Source organism: Leucopleurus acutus, assembly GCF_964270905.1.
Source record: "Leucopleurus acutus genome assembly, chromosome: 1".
Classification (NCBI taxonomy): Eukaryota; Metazoa; Chordata; class Mammalia; order Artiodactyla; family Delphinidae; genus Leucopleurus; species Leucopleurus acutus.
This window is the reverse complement of record NC_139142.1, coordinates 25,162,302-25,181,639: the sequence shown is the minus strand read 5'-3', so window position 1 is coordinate 25,181,639 and position 19,338 is coordinate 25,162,302. Positions and strand designations below refer to the sequence as shown.

The following is a 19,338-nucleotide window of genomic DNA, read 5'->3' as shown; positions in this document are numbered from 1 at the left end:
GCACGCTGGGTCTTGCGAGCCGCCCCGCCAATAAGTCACCAAGCGGCGGCTCGGGGTGCCCTGGGAAATGTAGTTCCCTGCGCCGGCAGCCGGGGGCCCTGGGAAATGTAGTTCCCTACCCCGGACTCTGGGCTGGAAGGGGAGCGCGGTCGCCGCCCGGGCCGCTAGGAGGCGGCTAGTGGCGCAGAGCATGACGTCCGGGCGGGCCGGGGAGAAAGCGGGCTCAAAGAACTGCAATTCCCAGCAGCGCCAGGAGTGGGGGCGTGGCGGCAGGGCGGGGCAAGCTAGAAGAGACCTTAAAGCTCATTCTAGTCCAAGCTCTAGCTTTACCGAGACGAAGACGTAAGTTCTGACGTGTCGGGGTCTCACTGGGCCTGAATCGTCGACGACTCGGAGAGTCGCAGGCGCGAAGTTTCCTGGCCTGGAAGAGGGGTCGCCCAGAGTGCGAGATGCAAGTGGGGAAGGTCTGTGTCACGCATCCGGGGAGAGAGGCTCTACTTAGAAACAGGGAGAAATCTTGGGGGGCGGGGTCAAAGGTGAGCCGCTCGGCCCCGCGCACAGCTCCTACGGTGACTCCCAGCATGCAATGCGCCGCGCTGGCACCGCTCTGCACCTGCGCGCTACCCGCTGTGGCCTGTGATCCCGAGAGGATTGGGCGCGAGGTGCATGGTCCTCGTGGAGAGTACCCGGCTTGGTTTGGTGGCTGTACCCTTGCTCTTCATCTGTCTGTCCACCCACCCCCAACCCCACTCGACCTGCTAGGGCTTCCAAGCGTCGTCCCTCGTCTCCCTGATCCGCACAGCCCTGCCGGTCGGCCCGGCAGGTCTTAACAGTTAAATGGCCTTTCAGGGTTGTTTGCATTTTGAGAGAGCGCCAGGGGCGAGGGGAAACTGTGGCACTTACAGTCATCATAATCACTTGGGGACCTTATTACCAGTTTTAATTTGTATTTCCCAGGACTAACTCCAGAACCACTGTTATCAGTCTCTATTAAAGATTTGGAATAGCTATTGTAGCTCAAAGGAAGGTGGCAGGCCCATCAGGTGGAATATAGCATCACTTTTTTTTTTTTTTTTTTTGCGGTACGCGGGCCTCTCACTGTTGTGGCCTCTCCCGTTGCGGAGCACAGGCTCTGGATGCGCAGGCCCAGCGGCCATGGCTCACGGGCCCAGCCGCTCTGCGGCATGTGGGATCTTCCCGGACCGGGGCACGAACCCGTGTCCCCTGCATCGGCAGGCGGACGCTCAACCACTGCGCCACCAGGGAAGCCCTATAGTATCACTAACAGTGTATAGCCCTCCCACTCACTCCCAAATAGGAGTTTAGGAGTCTTTCTCGAAAATCATGTGTAAGAGATGGTTTTAAAATAAAATCTGCTAGAGTGGTGAGAATCCATATTTGAATTAAAAACAATTCCTCCAGGAGTGGTGATGAAACGGATATTTTACTTGGGCTTAAAATTTAGCCCTACAAATGCAAAAAGGAACATGGGATAGTTTATGAAGTTATCATTGGTAAGAGAAAGATCAGAAACCGCCCTCCATTACATCTCCTGATGGCCCACAAGTAAGAAACCTGAGGGCAGGGCATTTACAGTGATTCTGTGGTCACCCTTAGTCTAGGTCAAAGGTGTAACATTTAGTAATTAGGTAAGGCATTTCTTTAAGGATTCTAAGCTGATGTCTGCAGCTCTCTAGTGGTTCCATTCTGTTTCAGTGTAGCTGCCTCTTGGCCCCAGGGGCTCCTCCAGCCTAACCAAATAAGGAAAGGGATGTACCCTGAAACAGGGTACATCCAGTTGTAGCCTACGAACTCTTCTCCCTCCAAGAATGCCTGCTGCCTATCACTTGACCTTTGTGCCAGAACTATCTTCACTTTCCCCACGAAAGTTGCCTTCAGAATAGACTGGAACTCCCAGGGTCAGGAACTAACTTGGGAGGGACTGGGTTCCCACTTGTGCCCTTGCCCACGTAGAAGATGGAGTAGAAGATGGAGTTGGTAGTTCAGGGATGATGAAAGCAAGGTCAGGTAGCAGCTTGGTGAGCTGGGGCATACAGAAGGGAGAGCGAACTTGGGTGAAATGTCTGTAGTCAGAGGGATGGTAGACAAGGGTGATCTAAGAAATTCTATTGAGTTCTCCCTCATCCAAAAGGCTACATATGTGTCTGCCAGAAGATTCATGAGTGCTAATTACTGGTAACTCTGTTCTGGGTTCTGCTTTGAAATGCTGGTGACCAAGAAGCACCAGAGAAATTAACTTTGAGTCCCCTAAACTTTAGAGGAGAGGTCACACACCCTGCTGCCTTCAGGGGCCTCAGAGTAACAAAAATGAGAGAAGTGGACCAGGTGGGGGCCATAGCAGATCTGAGAGGGCATGCCCTCTCTAAAAGGGGCCATTAATTGGCTCTGATCAATTTTGCTCCTCAGGAAACTGAGTTCATTATCTCCAGATTTTTTTTTTAAGAAAAAACGGACAACAAGATTTGTATATGAAACAATGTGACTTTTAATGTTAGCAATGAATTGAAACATTTTTAAATACAGTATAGACCAAACAGAACACTGTGGGCTGCCAGCTTATGACCTCAGCTTTGGAGTCAGTGGGCATATTCCCCAGCTATTTTTTTTTATAGATTTTTTTTTGATGTGTACCATTTTTAAAGTCTTTATTGAATTTATTACAATATTGCTTCTGGGTTTTTTTTAAATGTTTTTTGGTTTTTTGGCTGCAAGGCATGTGGGATCTTAGCTTCCTGACCAGGGATCAAACCCACACCCCCTGCATTGGAAGGCAAAAATCTTAACCTCTGGACCGCCAGGAAAGTTCCCCCCTCTGAGTCTGGCCTGAGTTTTCCAGATGCTATTTTTGAGATCAGCTGAGAGTCTGGTGGACTGGTGGGTGGAATGTTGAAAGAGATGGGCACCAAAGTGCAGAAAACTAGATTTCCTGGTCTTTCTGCCACTGTTGGAAGAAAATAAGCTATCGTTTTAGGGCAACCCTTCATTTTACAGATGAGGGAGCTGAAGACTAGAGAAGGTAGGGATTTGTCCCCAGTCATGCGGGGCTAGGTCCTGCACTGGGACCAGACTCCCAGTATGCCAGCTCCCAGCCCACTGTACCACATGAACTACTGCTTCAAAACCAGGCCTCGCTGTCTGCCCAGGACACCAGACCTGGCTCCACCAGGAGCATAAAAAGCTTCCCCCAGATTAGAAAGAGATGCCCTTTCTGACCAGAGTCAAAGTTCTCCTGATGCCTGTTTAGCCCAGCTTCCCCATTGGCTCATGGGATCCACCCCTTTAGGGTTCCTCCCCCTGCCCCGCAGTTCTGTGGGAGGAGACATTCCCTGAGAGGCCAGGGGTCACCACATCATCATGGCTGAGTCTAGGAAGGTAAGGAGGGCACCTGCAGTCTGGCTGCCCCTTTGGGGGCCCCCTGGACATCAGGAATGCATGACAGCACAGTTTGGAGCTGAGGGACCCCACATGACTCCCCAGGCCTCTCACCCAGAGAGCTCTGAGTCTGGCCTGAGTTTTCCAGATGCAGGCCTGAGGGAGGAGGCCTGGCAGGCTGGGAAGAAACAGTGCTGGCTTGGAGACCCCTGGCTGGGAGCTGTTGCCTCCCCTGCAGTGGGCTCCTGGGGCTGAGAACCCACCAAGCACGGGTTAACATGCATCCTCGTCTTCTCTCCTCAGCCCATCCTCTATTCCTACTTCCGAAGCTCCTGCTCATGGAGAGTTCGAATCGGTAAGAGCTGTACCTCCACCGAGAGCTGGAGTGGGGTGGTATGGGGTGGAGGGAGGCCTGGGTGAAAAGCCTCTGTCAGACAGGGCACCAGCCACGGCATCCCCAGTCTCCTGGAGCCCTCAGCCTCGAATGGCACCTCCACCTCGGAAGCCCAACTAGAGGAAGGGGGGAGGGGTGTTTTTCCTCTTGGGCCTGCCACCTCTCCCACTCTGCTCTCCAAAGCCCCTTAGCAACCATGCTTCAGGCAGGCTCACAGAATCCAGAGACCCTTGGTAACTGGCAGGGAACAGCTGGCCTTCCTCAGTTCTTATCTTATTTGATCTGGCAAATTAAACAGAGCTGGCCAGTGTGGACCCCAGAGGCTTCGGGAAGGAGAAACTGGGCCCTCTGGTTTAGTCCTGGTTCGACCCTTCTGTCCCTCAGCTTAAGTCAGCCCTCGGCCAAGGTCATAGTCGTAGCAGCTCGTACAGAAAGAGAACAGTGCTGAGTGTTTTTGTGTACATGACTCCATTTAAACCTCAACGACCCTGGGAGGGAGGTATTATTATCATCACCATTGTACAGGTGGGAAAACTGGGGCACGGGGAGGTTAAGTAACTTGCCCAAGATCATGTAGCTAGTAAGAGGCAGGCCTGGAATCTGAACCAGCTAGCCTAGCTCCAGCTAGTCCATGCTCTTTACTACGCTATGCTGCCTGTCAGATGGGGAAACAGGCACAGAGGCTGACGTTACTTGTCCAGGGCCACACAGCTAGCAAGTGAATGTGATGACATTTAAACCCAGGTAGCCTGCTGCCAGGAGCCTGTTCCTGACTCGGAAGCCATCCTCATGACCCTCCCCCTCCCACAGTCACTTGGTATTTGCTAGAATCAGTAGGCAAGAGCACTGGGGTGCCCGAGGACACATTTCTCCAAGAAGGCGCCCTCCCTGGGCCCAGAGCCTCTGCCCTGATGGGGCCAGACCAGCAGCGTGGGCACTTCTCTGCAGGGCCACCACGCATTGGCCTCCTGCCTGGCCCCGACCACTTCCACTCTCCAGGGTGGAGCTGACCGGCGCTGAGAAGGAGCCCTGCGTCTCCTGGGCTGTCTGCAGACTGCGACACGTCTTGCGCTCCTCCCCTCGCTCATTTGCCTGATACCGGCCATCGCCATATTTTAAGGCACAAGTGTGCACACTTACACACACAGTCTCCTCCACTAGGGTTGACCGAGTGTTTTGCCCTCACCGTGCTGGGAGGAAAAGATCAAAGGAGATGGAGAGGAAATCCAGCCACTGGGAGTCACAGCAGATGTGCTGAGGTCACCAGAGAGCCCTGATGCCTTGGGATCTGTAGTGAACAGCCCTGAGAACGGAGAGAATGGATTAGGAAGGGGCTCTCCTCTAAACAGAGCAAGAGTGTCCTCTGCCTGTGTGGGCCCTGCGCAGCCACTGAGCACCTTCCCCTGGCCCTCAGATGACCTTTATGGAGGAATGATTGCATGTCTCCAACAAATAAGCCCTGCTTGCCACTGGGTAAGGCCCTGCCAGGGGCAGAGATGAAGGGGACATTTCCCTGCTGCCCTCCAGGAGCCCTCAGCGGGCCAGGGCACACACCCTCATAGCACCACCTAGAGGCATGAGAGGTCCGCTGGGGATACAGAGAGTCCAGGGGCAAGAGAGGCAGAGCGTCATGGCCCTGGGGTAGGGGAGCGGGTGGTGATCCAGGAAGTTGGGAAGAAGGCGACAGGGCTACCCAGCAGTGTGGAGAAAGAAGCCTCCTTCCCTCTCGTCACCCTGGGAAGTGTGGTCAGAGGCTGTCACTGACTTGTCTGCTGTCTCTCCTAGCTCTGGCCTTGAAAAAGATGGACTATGAGACGATAACCATCAACCTCACAAAGGATGGGGGGCAGCAGGTAAGGAGGCTGCCCCCAGGCCACAATGTAGGAGTCAGAGGCCTTGGAGAGGGGCCCGGCAGGGGGTGCAGACTTCTGCAGGCAAGAGATGAGCATGTGCCCTGTGGTCCCCATGGCCAGAGGAGGCTGCTGGCCCTGCCCTGTGGGACAGGGCGGCCAGCTGTGCAGCAAGAGGAGCCATGGGAAGGGCCCAAGTTCCAGGCTCCGCACCACAGCCTGGCCTCTCCATGTCTGGCTCCAGAAGTGCGGGTGGTGAGCGGGTCCTCGCCCCATGCCAGGCCCTCTGGATGTGCCTTGGTGACCACATATAAGGTGCAGGGACAAGCACATAGCCAGGCCACTGGGATGAAACCTGTATCTCAGCAGCCACTGGGGTTCAGGATACTTCACAGATCCCCCAGGTGTCACCCTGGGCCTGGGAGCCAGGGCCTTTCCCAGGGGAGGGAGGTACAGGTGGGCAGTAGGCGAGGGGCTTCCTGCTTGCCAGCTCAGGCCAGGCTGCCCAGTCCACCAGGGCCTTGTCTCCACAGTTCTCTGAAGAATTCCAGGCCCTGAATCCCATGAAGCAGGTGCCAGCCCTGAAGATTGATGGAATCACCATTGGCCAGTCAGTGAGTGGCGGCTTTGGGAGGCCCCTCATGAGCGGGGTGCCCTGAGCAAGAGGACCTCGTAGCTCTTCCCTGTAGCTCTTCTGCCTGTGTCTGCCCAGGGCACCCAGCTCTCAGCAGGGATGAGCGGGGGAGGGAGGAAGGTTGCTTGCTTGCTTTGGGAAGTGAAGGGGGACTCAAGCATATGGGGGACTAACTTCTGTAGGACAAGGGTCCAAAATGATCTCATCCTCCTGGGGAGCCTCTTGGCTTCACAGGGCTCAAGGGGAGGATGGTAAGAAGGGTAAGAAGCGGGGTGGTGACGATGGTGGTGTTGGAAGTGGGGGAGGAAGAGGAGTTTACAGTCCCCCCATGGTCCCTGCCTCACGGCTCGCCTCCGGACAGCTGGCCATCATTGAGTACCTGGAGGAGACCCGGCCCACGCCGCGACTCCTGCCTCAGGACCCAAAGAAGAGGGCCCACGTGCGCATGATTTCCCACCTCCTGGCCAGCGGCATCCAGCCCCTGCAGGTGCGGCTCCCGTGCGCTTTCTCCCTCACACGCCTCTCACCCTCGCATCCCCACACGCATGCACTCTCCCCTCCGCATGCACGCGCACCCTGGCCAGCCCACCGTGAGGTGCCTTGCGGGGTGGCAGGAGGACAGAGGGGATTCTCAGGGGCTTGGCCCTGGCCCCTGTGGCGGAGGGAGGAGGGAGGCCAGAAAGCATCCACTCCCTGGGACGCCAGCCGCCTTCTGGGAAGCCCCAGGTTTCCAAGGACACGTCCGGAGTTGCCCAGGTGGGGAAAGGGCCAGGTGGCAGGGAGAGGCTGAGCAGCGCATGCCCCCGCCTCCCGCCTTTAACCAGAGCAGCCTTCCTTTCACCTGTTCTGTGTCATAGATTGGGATTCTCCTAAGATTTTTTTGGTAAGTTTTCACTGGTAAAACAAAAAAGTATTAAAACAATTCATCTGTTTTAAAAAAAGAAATTCATCTGTGCTAATCCCTGACTTTGCAAGTAAGGAAATAGCCCCAGAAAGGTGGAGTGACTGCAGAGTCACTCTAAGTGTGACAGACCCCCTGACTGTGTATCTGTGGCCCGCCGCCCCATGTCACTTTTTTTTTTTTAACAGAGGAAGTTGAAGCAGACAGACATCCAAATCTCCTGAAAGCCAATCCTATGTGCCTCCCCCATGCTGCCCTCCCCAACCCTGTGTCACACTCCCTCTCCTCACAAGGGACCATGTCAGGGAGAAGCATTGGATGCAATGGAGAGAGGCCTTGGGTTGTGCCTCCACCCTTACACATCTCTGCCAGAGGGATAGGGGCCACGAGGGCAGCCAGAGAAAGTGGCCTCTGGGATCGTCACCTCCCTTCCACCTCAGGGCCCACAGGGTGGGAGCTCACAGGGTCCAGGGTAGGACAGGTGTACAGCCAGGGACACACGGGAACCAAGCTCACCTGAGGGGACTTGGCTGAGTGCGCGGCTCAGCCTGGCTCCCAAAGCTCATCCCAGAGTTTTCTTGGGCTACACAGAACCTGTCTGTCCTGAAGCAAGTGGGACCGGAGAACCAGCTGACCTGGGCCCAGCAGGCCATCAGTTCTGGCTTTAACGGTGAGTCCTTGCCCCTGTGAGCTGCCCCTGGTGACCTCTTAGAGAAATGGCCCTCACACCGGGGGCCCTGGCATCTGGCAGCGTCCCGGGCTCTTTGGCCTTGGCAGTGGCATGGATGAGGGTGGGGGGGCAGGGCCGAGGAGGCAGTGGGCTGGGCAGAATCCAACCTGGCCTCAACCCCTGGCACTTCTGGGAACCTCATGCCTGAGGCCTTTTGGAGATGGATGGCCCAACTTCTGCTCCATTGCCCACTCCAGGCAGGAAGCCAGGGCCAGCAAAGTGTCAGCACATCGGTGTGAGAACTGCTGCCTTGGCCAGTGGCAGGCCTTGTCCCCTCAGAGGAGGGAATGGTAGCTGAACTTGCAGAGCGCAGGGAGGCATCATCTTATCCCCATGTGCCCATCACCTCTCTCCAGATCTGACTGCCGTGTTCCCTCTAGCACACGCTCCAGCCTGCCACTCAGATAGCTGCCATGTCATAGCTATGCACCAAGGCCCAGAAAGGCTGCTCTCCCCTTAGAGTATTCATGTTGCTTCCCTCCAGCTCTGGAGCAGATCCTGCAGAGCACAGCGGGGAAGTACTGTGTGGGAGATGAGGTAAGCTCTCCCCAGGCCCATGGGGGTGGCCTCCTCCCTCAGGCCTACCTCAGGCTGCCACTGTCTTCCACTTAGACTCAGCTACCTCCCTCCAGCCCAGGGCAGGCACAGCTCAGAGAGCTTCCTGAGGAGGCAGCTGTAGCAAGGGTGGGGAGTCAGCAACCCAAGGTCGTCCTCTCTGCGTTAAGCAGAAGTTAGCTCACGGGGAGCTTCTCAGCCCCTTCCTGGTCAGCTGCCTCAAGAGGAAGTGAGTTTCTCATTGCTGGAGGTATTCAAGTTGAAGACCTCATCTCTGAGATGAGGAGGTGGTCCAGCCATCAGATGAGGGATCAGACTAGGTGATGTCTCCATTCCCTTCCAATGCTAGGATTCTAGGATTCAGGTGCCCTTGACTCCTACAGGCTAAGGCCCTGGCTCTATGGTAATTCTGGTTCCAGAGTCCCCCACCTGCACCCAGAGGCTTTCCCTCCCTGCTGGGAGCCCCCACTAAGTGCTTGTGGTGGCAATTTTGAACAAGCACAGTAACATCCACTAAGGCAATCGAGCCTTCTCTGGCTACCCACAGTTGGTTGTCAGCGCAACTGCACTAGCCTGGGAGAAGCACTTCAGCTGCAGGGACAGACCCAGCCAGCCCGGGGAGATGAGGAGGGGGTGGGGCAGTGGGGGTGGGGTAGAAGAGCCAGAAGCAGAGGGGAATGCCAGGGGCAGCACCCCAGTGCTGTCACCGGTGGGAGTCTGGGGTGCGCACCCTGATGCAAGCCCGCCCGACCCTCTTTGCAGGTGTCCATGGCTGATCTGTGCTTAGCGCCTCAGGTGGCAAATGCTGACAGGTAAGAGACAGCCCTGCCACCCTCCCTCTTCCTCCTGGCTCCTCCCCTCAAAATGCCCAGCTGCCTCCTACAGTCAGGCCCTGACTTCATCGACTGAGGTAGCATCTCACGCAGACTCTCCCCCACTGCCCCCAGCAGCCACTGTGGCCGTAAGAGACAGGCAGAAGCCGGTGTAACACCCTTCCCATGCCCACTGCAGCCCAGGTGATACCGCATAGCCCCCGCTCCTAAGAGGAGGCGTGTCACCTGGTGGACGCCCCTGCAAGAGTCCACTCCAAGAGCCTGCTCTCCCCAGACGTGGTGTGTCTGTGCCCGGCAGTGAGCTCTGCCTCTGCTTTGCTCCATCAGCCCTTCAGGAGGGCATGGATGAGAACCTCTCTGTGGAAGGCATCGTGCTGGGCACTGTTAGGGGTATGGAAATGTGTGACACATTCCCTGCGCCTGAGAAGCTTATGACATGGGTGGGGAGATGATCTGTATATAAATGCCCAGCACTGGCCTTACACATAGTAGGTTGTATAGATAGCCATGGCCTGGAATAGGAGCAGTAGGAAACTGAGATGCCAAACGATACTGCACAAGACTGTCCCTCCCCAGAGAGCTACCTGTGAACAAGGACCCCCAACCTGGCAGGGCTGCCTTCCTAGGCCTTCCCTGGCCAGCCCCAGGGACCTCATCCAGCCCTGCCTCTGTGCTTCCCCATCGCCTGCAGGGCAGTCTCCCTGGGCCCCTGCAGACCTTGGCTCAGGGGGATGTTTCTCTGCCACAGGTTCAAGGTGGATCTCACTCCCTACCCTACCATCAGCCGTATCAACAAGTCACTGCTGGCCTTGGAGGCCTTCCAAGTGTCTCACCCCTGCCGGCAGCCAGATACACCCCCTGAGCTGAGGGCCTAGCTCTCAAACTGCGCCCCACTGGTGCAGGGGCCGGGAGCGGGTGCGGGAGCAGAAGCTGCATGGGCTGAAGAGGCCTGGAAGCCAGCGAGCCTTAACTGGAGAGGCGGAAGACCTGAACTCCTAGCCCTTGACCTTGAACTCTAGGCCCTGGATTTGCCTTCCCACTGAAACTCCTTCTGCCTCAGCCCCTTCATCTGTCACATGCGGGCAGAATGGGGTGGGAGAATGCCGGGAGGTGGGTAGGCAGGAAGTCTTCATGACTGTGTCGCGGGCAGTCATGAAGATGACGTGAACGTAGACTAAAACGTATGCCGAGTTTACCAGAGAGCCATGAGGAAGTCTGAGCGCCTCTTCCCGTCCCCTCGACTGTACCTGACTCCAAAGAATGCCCACACTGAAATCTGGTAATTAAACTAAAGCCCAGGCCCCCGGGTTGTTCACTTAAAGCTGAGCTGGGTTGCAGAAGGTGAACACTCTTCCTAGCTGGAATCCCTCTGTGTCTGGACCAGGAGAGAAAGCCAGCCAGCCACTTGCCCACCCTGTGGTTGGCCTGGCCCCTGGGACCTAAGGGCAAGGAAGAGAAATAAGCCCAAAAGCCTGCCTGAGAAAATCAGACAAGATCCAGAAGAGAACAGGTATAAGAAGCAGGAAAGAAAGCCTCCTGCGACCAGCTGAGTGCCCAGGCCTGGGAGTGGTCCCGTTGCTCACTTCCATGGCAGCGCTGAGGAGACGCTGGCCCGCTCAGCCCAGTCCCTCATCTTCAGGGGCAGCGTTCTCTGGAGCAGCCTCAGGATTAGGTGCTTAGGATACATCCACGTGTGAGCGGTGCTGGGAGCTGGAGGCAGGCTCCTGCTTGGGCAGTATGAACAGCTACTGACCAAGCTAGCAGGAGGCCAGCCGGGTAACGGCTTACCTTGGGCTGCCCTGGAGGGAGCAGGTCCCCATGCCTGGCAGTGCTCAGCCAGAACCAGGATCACCTCGGGCAGAGATACTGTAGGGAGATACTGTAGGCGGGTCACTTCTGGGAGTGAAACAAGATGACATTTATGTTCCATATGTGAGATTTCATTTCCCCTGTGTAGCTGAGGTTTAAACAAGGAATTAAGATAGATGTGTCTGGTCCAAGTGGAAGCCACCTTTCTCGGCCATGAGTCCCTTTTCTTTAGCTCCAATGCCAGGGCACCTAGTTCTCCCCTCTCATCCCGGGCTCCTTCGTGGCCTCTCCTTCTCTCTTGGATGGCCTGGGCTCCAGGCTCTAGAATGACCAAGGTGGGCCACTCTTGTTCCCAAGGTGAGTTTGTCCTGGCAGAGCCCAGAGAGAAGCCCAGGAAGGTAGAGGAGGCACAGCAATGGTGAGGGATGCTGTGCCTGCCCTGCCCTGCTGCCACCTGGACCTTTTCCTCAGATTACTCCAGACCTGCCTGGCTGCATAAGGCTCAGCTGGGCTCTCGCCAAGAAACCTTGACTTGAGATAAGAGACTAATCTCCTCAGCTCAGGGATCAGTAACCGTCACCTGACTTGGACTTTTGAAATTGAAGGTGATTCAAGCTCCTGTGGATTTTAAAGAGAAAATGAACTCAGGGGAAAGGAGGGAAGCCCATACTTCAGGCTGTGCTCCTACAACTCCCCCGGCAGTGTGCTCCCTGGCCCTGGAGAGACATGGGCCCAGCCAGGAGCAGCGGGCAAGCTGCAGGGCTAGCCTTGGCCAAACGGGGCGCTGCCACCACTCGCCCAGATTAAGGAGGCAGCTGGCTCTACCTGTCACTAACAGGTGCCTTTGGGAGCCCAAATAATCCAAAACAATTTCCAGTAGTGCTGAGGTTACCAGGTTCCCCTACTCCTCCCTCCTCCCAGTCTCGTTTCCAGGCAACAGAGGAGCACAGAGACTTCTGGGAAGTACAGGCAGTAGATAGAATCCACATCTAGGACAAGGTACAGGCGCAGAGACAACCTGAGACCACTCCCCAGCCCTGAATGGTTCTATGGGGAACTAGGTATAATGAGCGGGCGGACTGGGGTTCTTCCTAGAAGGAAACTATCTGGTGGCTGTCCTGCTCCAGCTGCTAGTGCACGTCCCACTTCCCCCCACTCAGCATGCAGTGAGCCCTGCCAGGGGACTCCCCGCGCTGGGAGCTGCGGGTGTGGCTGTGTGACTGGGGATATGGCAGACATGGCCCCTGCTCTTACTGAGCTTATGTCCCTCCACTTATTCCTGGAAATTTAACTGGCCGTCTCTATCTCCACCCCTCAACGTCATGGGCCTGTTGCCTATCTGCTTGTCTGTCTGATATTAATTTGGTTAACCTGAGGCTCCATCAGCCATCGTAAAACTGGTGGCCAAAGCTGAGCTGGCCACCTTAAAATTTAGATTTTAAGGAAATCTAAATCAAGTAAAGAGGCAATACAGCCTCCGTTATCAAGCATTTATAAAAACCATCCTCATTTAATGCACAAAACTCATTTTAATATTTTTCTCATAGTTCTGGTCCTCTAGTTCAACAGGAGTTTTGTGATACGTGTCCGAGTGTGAGGTGAAAACCAGCCATGGGTAGGGGAGGGGAGGGATCAAACGCTGTGGCTTTTCCTCTGGGCTCAGTGAGATCCTTGGAGTCCATGACATTTCTGAGGCCCTCCTTTATCATCTGGTTTTCTCCAAACCCAGACAAACCTGTCCTTCCTCACAAAAACAGATGTGTCTAAGCCAAAGAAACTCACTCCAGGCTCCTCTGAGCTGCCTCACCTGGGAAGTGCTGGGTTCTTCAAGTGTCCCCACATCCATGACCTGAGCCACCCAGAGACACGGCTGACTAACCTTGGTGGTTCTCAGCTGTAGGAGAACCATAGCCCTTCTCCTTGTTTCATGATGTCTCAAGGACTTCACAAAGGAGTCCTTCTCCTTTGTGAAGGAGATTTTTGTATTTTAAAGCTAGAACCATGGGAATTCCCTGGCGGTCCAGCAGTTAGGACACCATGCTTCCACTGCAGGGGGCCCGGGTTTGATGCCTGGTTGGGAAACTAAGACCCCGCCGTGCGGTTCGACCAAAAAAAAAAAAAAAAAAAGCTAGAACCTAAGCCATAGAGCTCTCCACACAGTGTGTAGCAACACAAGCTGGTCTCCAGGCCAGGGCTGGGAGCCAGCCTTGCTGACTTCTTCACCTGGAGCCAAGGAGAAGACTGACGCAGGACCAACTCAGCTCCCAAGGGCCTGCCGGAACTTTCTGGAGTCTCCTGTGGCCTTTGGGGGCTGGGGCTGTAGAGGTGAGGGGACCTGGGGGGATGGATTCAGAAGGGCTGCCAAGAGAAGGCAGGCCCAGGGGAGCCACCAGCTCAGGACCCCCTGAGGGATGGGAAGGACGGGGGGGCGGGGGGGCAGTGGGATGAGTAGAGTTGAGGCCTCACTGAATGACCACAGCTCATGAGAAAGAAGAGCCTCTGTGGATTTCTGGGCCTGCAGTTTTATGTCAGAGAGGCTATCACATGTTCCAGGCCCGGGGCCTCCGTGGGGTCCAGGTCATCAACATGCGTAGCTGCCCTGCTGCTCAGGAACGTGGAGGCCTGAGATTTGGCCGACTGTAGCCCCTGCCCTTAGGGAACCATCCTCCCAGGACCTGGGGCTGGATACATGGGAGAGAAGAGAAGCCTCTTCTCTATTCCCAGAGGAACTTAGCTGTGCTTTGAGGAGTAAGAGAATGCAGCGTTACTAAGCCTTCTTCCCTGTGTGAGAGCAGAGCTCCCTCAAGCTCCTCTAGGGCTACACTCCTGACCTCTCTTGCCCCAGTACCAAGCAAGATGACTAGCCCTGCTCCATGAATGCATGTGAAACTGAGAGATATCCTTCCCGTACAACCGTGGCTGGCTACCCCCTCCCTCCCTGAGTGTCTCTCTCCTCTTTCAGGGCCCTGGAAGATCATGAAGGAGCACATATTTCCCCAAGTGCATAGACTTTTCTCTAGAGGTCAGACAATGGCTCCAAGGCTTAGCAATAATTAAGCTTCTATAAAGGGTTTTTAAAAACTACCCCCCCGCAATTCCCTCAAGTCTGCAAATAAATTCTTATTTTGGGGGGTCAGATGTATCTCTCAAACCAAAAACCATCACCTATTCAGAGGATGTTTTCCAGGAGGGGTTTCTCCCCAAAGGCTGACTGAATGGTGAAAGTCAGGTCCTTCTTCATTTCCACATCAGTTGTTAGATCTGTGAAGAACGATCCGCAGACACCTGATCTTGGGACGCCAGGGACCGCAAGGAGATCTGATCTGCCATCTTCCCGCAGTGGGCGTGGCCACAGCGGATGAAGAACAGACGTTGGAGTGGCCTGATGCTGGTAATTAGATGTGGAGGATCTTCCAACTCTATGGAAGTAGTAAGTCCTGGCAAATAGTTTAGAAGGATGAAAGCAGGAAGGGGGTGCTGCCAGGAAATATTTGAGAACAAAGTAAAATACATACGATTTTATTCCAAAGCAATTTTATATAACCATTAAGGAAAGTAGTAAACTTACTGGACAAGCAGGTGGTGGACAGTACCTGGACACATATTCATAAGATAAGTACTCACTCTACTGGCTCCTCCTAACTTTTAAAGATAACCTATTTAGCTCTTGATTCCAAGGTCGTAGGCAGGTGTCATCCCATCTGGGCGAATACCTGAACTAAGATGGCTGCTGAGTGTAGCCAGAACCTCATGGGCTAAGGAACATCAGGCTGGATGTCAAGGCTGCAATGTGTGGCCTGCACAAATTTATATGATCCTGAACTATGTCAGGGTCAATGATATGGCAGATATGAGTGCCTTTAAAAGTTAGCAATAATCTCCAATATGTTCTGTGTCAGCAGTGACACACTACCTTTGCCTCACCCAAACACAATGCATTAAAGGTCCCCAGCTATGTGTAGTCTGCCTGGGCTTTTTATTATTGCTTGTGGTGTAGTCTGGTGGGAAGAGTATACTCATTTAACTCACAATTAGTTCAGATCTCTTCCTCCTTTATACATCAGCCTCTAAAATATGTGGCAAAGGAAAGTAGGGAAAGATCTAACAGGCTCATCTTAGACCACAGATATCGCCGAAGAAAATATTTAAATGGCACCCCTCTCTGCTCAGATGTGAGTCCTTCCTGTTCTCTAATAGGCACCAACGATGTGCAGAGGCAACATTTTGAGAGATGTCAAAGATATCTTATGGTGTCATTTCTGTAAATGAAAGTAGGCTGGATTAATATCATCTAGACTACGTTAAATGATTACTGTGGTGTCCAAACTACTAATTCCAAATTTGAATAGAGTAAGTCAGTAAACTGGAAAATGAACATCACTGGGGACCAAATACTAACAAAACTCAGTAATATTCTATTAAGTAATCATTACTGTAAACCCAGTTTTTCTGCCCTTGGGCCAAACCCAGATCCCAGTTCATACTCAGCCATAAATTTACATGCAGATGAAAGATCTATCATTAATCTCATTCTCCATTTTTCTTAATTTTTCTAATAATAGATTATAAAATAACTGGTATACATTTAAAGAATACTTTTCTTAAGATGCAGACGAGAGATGAATAAAAAAATTTTAACTCTAAGTCATGTTCATTAAGATATAACTCAAGGGCTTCCCTGGTGGCGCAGTGGTTGAGAGTCCGCCTGCCGATGCAGGGGACACGGGTTCGTGCCCCGGTCCAAGAAGATCCCACATGCCGCGGAGCGGCTGCGTCCGTGAGCCATGGCCGCTGAGCCTGCGCGTCCGGAGCCTGTTGCTCTGCAACGGGAGAGGCCACAACAGTGAGAGTCCCGCTTACCGCAAAAAAAAAAAAAAAAAAAAAAAAAAAGATATAACTCAAATGTTTCAGGTGCATAGTGAAAAAGTTTATTTATGACAGATTTCAAAATTCGGAAGAGAAGACAAAGAATGCACCAAAGCATCACGAAACTGTTACATAATATAAAACACAAGAACTGAGCTATTTCAGGAACCATAACTCAGTATCATCTATGTATCTCAGCAACACATTCAGTGCCACAGGGTGGTAAAAATATGGTGTTTTAAAGGAAAAACCACTCAGCAGGACATAACAAATAACAATTTCGGTAAGAGCTCTTAGAAATCATAGGAGATGCTGACAGCATTCCTCATGATAGGGTACATGTAAAACAAGTTGACCTCAATAAACGATCGCTTGGGATACTTTGATTTTAAAGAAAAGACTGTGACACTGTTTCCCTTCCAGACCCCTTTTTGTAACGTCAGCATCAGTGCACGATACAGAACGATAAGGAAAGAATGCCATTGTGGTTGCCAGTTGCTTAAATATTTACCAAGAAAGCGTGATCATCTTTCAATCAACTGATAGATCTCAGTGCATGGCACCAAAGCAGGCCTTTCAGAAACATAAGCTAAATGGCATAAAGTAGTTTAGGAAAATCCTTACCCAAAGTCTGGCTTCCTTATAATCCATCACTTTAATTACAAAGCAGCTTTCTTCTGGGGTTTCAAAACACTTCCCATTATTAAGGGAAATGGGTGCACCAGATTCAGGGGTTACTGGATTGCTTTCTCCAGACTCTACTTGCTCTTGAACATGGCTAAATGGAAATAATTCAACTTGATTAAATAAAAACAAATCCATTTATGGGACAATAATCTCAGAAAGGGCTGCTAGTGTTTTTAAATACAGATTTTCTTAGTAAAATGTACTGCTTAGGACATGAGAGAAGGAATTAGGATAATGTTTTCCAGATGATTCTTGCCTGAACCTGAAAACCAACAATAACAGTCACTTACAGGTAACATTACAGATGAGGCATTTCAAACCTGAGTGAGAGAGAGTTCAGGAAGAGAGCTCCTTTACATGACGGTGAGTTAAGGGCTCTTCTGTAATCCCATATACTATAATATTTCAAACCAAAACTTAACAATTGTTCATGACCCTATATCAGAACATTTAGAAAATACATTTTGTCCCCTGGAAATCATTTCACATATATTATTTTATCCCTAGATAGGTCAAAACTATCTGCTTAAAATGACAGAAAACTGTGGAATTTAATTTTGAAAAAGCCTCTATCTCTAGACTTCTGGGGCACCTTTTCCTTATCTCTTAAGAGTGAAGAACAGCCATGAAATGGACTCTGGTCCACATGCCTGGGGGACTAAAAGAGATCAGATCATGAGTTCAAACCAGTGACTGGGACTACAAATAATTTCAAAGCCAGAGTCTTGTGCCTTTGGACTTAGTTTTTGAGGGACTGACTGTAAATGAACCCCACTGTCAAGGCTTTAGGCAATTACTTGGGTTTTCCCAGGTTGGTGATAAGACTTTTAAATAGGAGGAGTTTTGTTTGGCCTTCTTGGTTCCAGCAGGGACATGCAACACCCCAGAGGGAGCAGTGATTTCTGAAATCTGGCCACGCAATACTTAGCAAAGTTTCTCTCACCCTTTGGGTCCCAAATCCTACCCTAACCTCACTACCTAAATAACTGGGTAGATGTCAAAGGAATGCCCACAGCTGCTGGACTGGTTGGACAGAGCAAAGGGGCAACACTGACCATAACCAGGTACCAAGAGAGCCAGAGCAGCTCTTGCCGGGGTGTCTCCACCCATTCCCAGAAAAGAGACCACCAGGAACCAACTCCCAGAAGGTTCTCCTTTGCAGAAAGCCAGAGTCACTGCCCACAGAAGACTGGTTCCTTCAGTGGGTTCTGAAGCCAGACTCTGAGAACCTGCAGAGCTCATGCTCACTCTGAGATTCCACTCACAGCAGGTGACAGAATCTACTTCCCGTAGATGGAGGCCTTGCTCTGTTTCTTAGCCAACTCAATTAATTTGTCGTCCTCATCAGCATAGCATTATCACATCCTCTGCACTCACCTGGTAAAGTTAATAAGAGTTCCAACCACACAGTCATACACGAGTTACCCAGCTACCCCAATGTGGGACTATAAGTCATAATCCCTCCTCAGCCCTACTTCCAACCTAGGTTGATCGCCTTTATCTACTCAACTCATGTTATTATTTAATTCTGATTAACCGGTAAACTGAGGCCTTGGATACCATGCTGCCAGTGCTAAACAATACTATAAATAAGAGAAGTGGAGGGGGGCCTCGTCCCTCTCTTTACCTCTCAGCTGTGTGGAAATGAAGGCCTAGGGACAGGATCCCATGTGCATGAAAATTGGGACCCTGGCCATAGGAATATTCATCATCTACTGGATTGCTGGAAAGCACCCAACTTGTGACTGGCTTTAGACACCTGTTCCCTATTTACTCCCCAAAGAATCATGCATCATGGCTCCGTGGGCACAATCAAATACGCTGAATACAATGACTTGCTCTCTAAAGAGCATAAATCCCTTAACAGCTGCCCCTCACAACAACAAAAAATGAAATCACCTTCCTTCAGACAGAAACTCACTTTCCCTTTTCAACCACTGAGATTCTACATGGATGGTGCTCTTTCCTTTTCTAGCAAATTCAGGTTTCTAAAAGGTCTACACTTTTGGCCAGGTGGAGAGACTAGTTAAAGTGGTTGATTTGGACCTTTTAGACCCGGGAGAAATTCTAAACCGAAGCTCTAAAAGGAAGGACAAACTGTGTCTGTTTGGTTGGTCCCATTGCCTGCTGTGTGTATGACTGTCCCACACAGATTAAAGAAGATGGCGATTCCTACACCTCACAGGGAAGTCAGCCTACAGAGGGCAGAGCTTGTTCACAAACACACTCTTGTGGCTCTTCTGGGATGTTGGTCAAAATTAACCTGTTTCATCCCTTTTTAGCCATAGTCAAAACCAACTGAGGCTCCAGTGACACAGCTGGAACTCCTCCTAGCCAATTTCTAAACTCACCATCTTTTTTCATGGCACTGGACTCACAAGTCTCAGAGAATATAGAGATGAAATCAATCTTCAGGTCAGGATTACACTTAGCAGAGGAGACCTACTGAAAAATATTTCTAAAGTCGATCCTGTTGGAAAAGACAGGTAGGTTTGGGATTTCTCCAACAAGCACAGTGAGAACCAGTGAGGCTTCTGGCCTAAAGAACAATTCCAACGGATGAAATGCAAACTAAAGAACTACACAAAATCAGGATATGCGCAGAATTCTGGGATACATTTGATAGCTTTTCTCTCTTCCTCTCATTGTTTTCATTCCTTACTATCAATATAAAAAGTCAGTTCAC

At 52.0% G+C, this 19,338-nt stretch overlaps 1 protein-coding gene across 3 annotated transcripts; it reads left to right on the top strand.

Annotated features, from left to right (window-relative positions):
• Nucleotides 1-320: 320 nt before the first annotated feature.
• On the top strand, nt 321-10,590 carry GSTZ1 (glutathione S-transferase zeta 1). Of its 3 annotated transcripts, none has more exons than XM_082844598.1 (9): nt 321-464; nt 3,697-3,748; nt 5,573-5,640; nt 6,171-6,251; nt 6,633-6,758; nt 7,764-7,842; nt 8,387-8,439; nt 9,220-9,269; nt 10,039-10,590. In XM_082844598.1, exons 1-9 carry the CDS (start codon nt 450-452, stop codon nt 10,163-10,165), a joined length of 651 nt encoding a protein of 216 aa, XP_082700724.1. In that variant the 5' UTR covers nt 321-449; the 3' UTR covers nt 10,166-10,590. The 3 variants fall into 3 exon arrangements, with proteins under 3 accessions (XP_082700724.1, XP_082700723.1, XP_082700725.1); XM_082844597.1 differs by lacking the exon at nt 321-464 and adding an exon at nt 3,352-3,393; XM_082844599.1 differs by lacking the exons at nt 321-464; nt 3,697-3,748 and adding an exon at nt 5,032-5,260.
• The last annotated feature ends 8,748 nt before the right edge of the window (nt 10,591-19,338 follow it).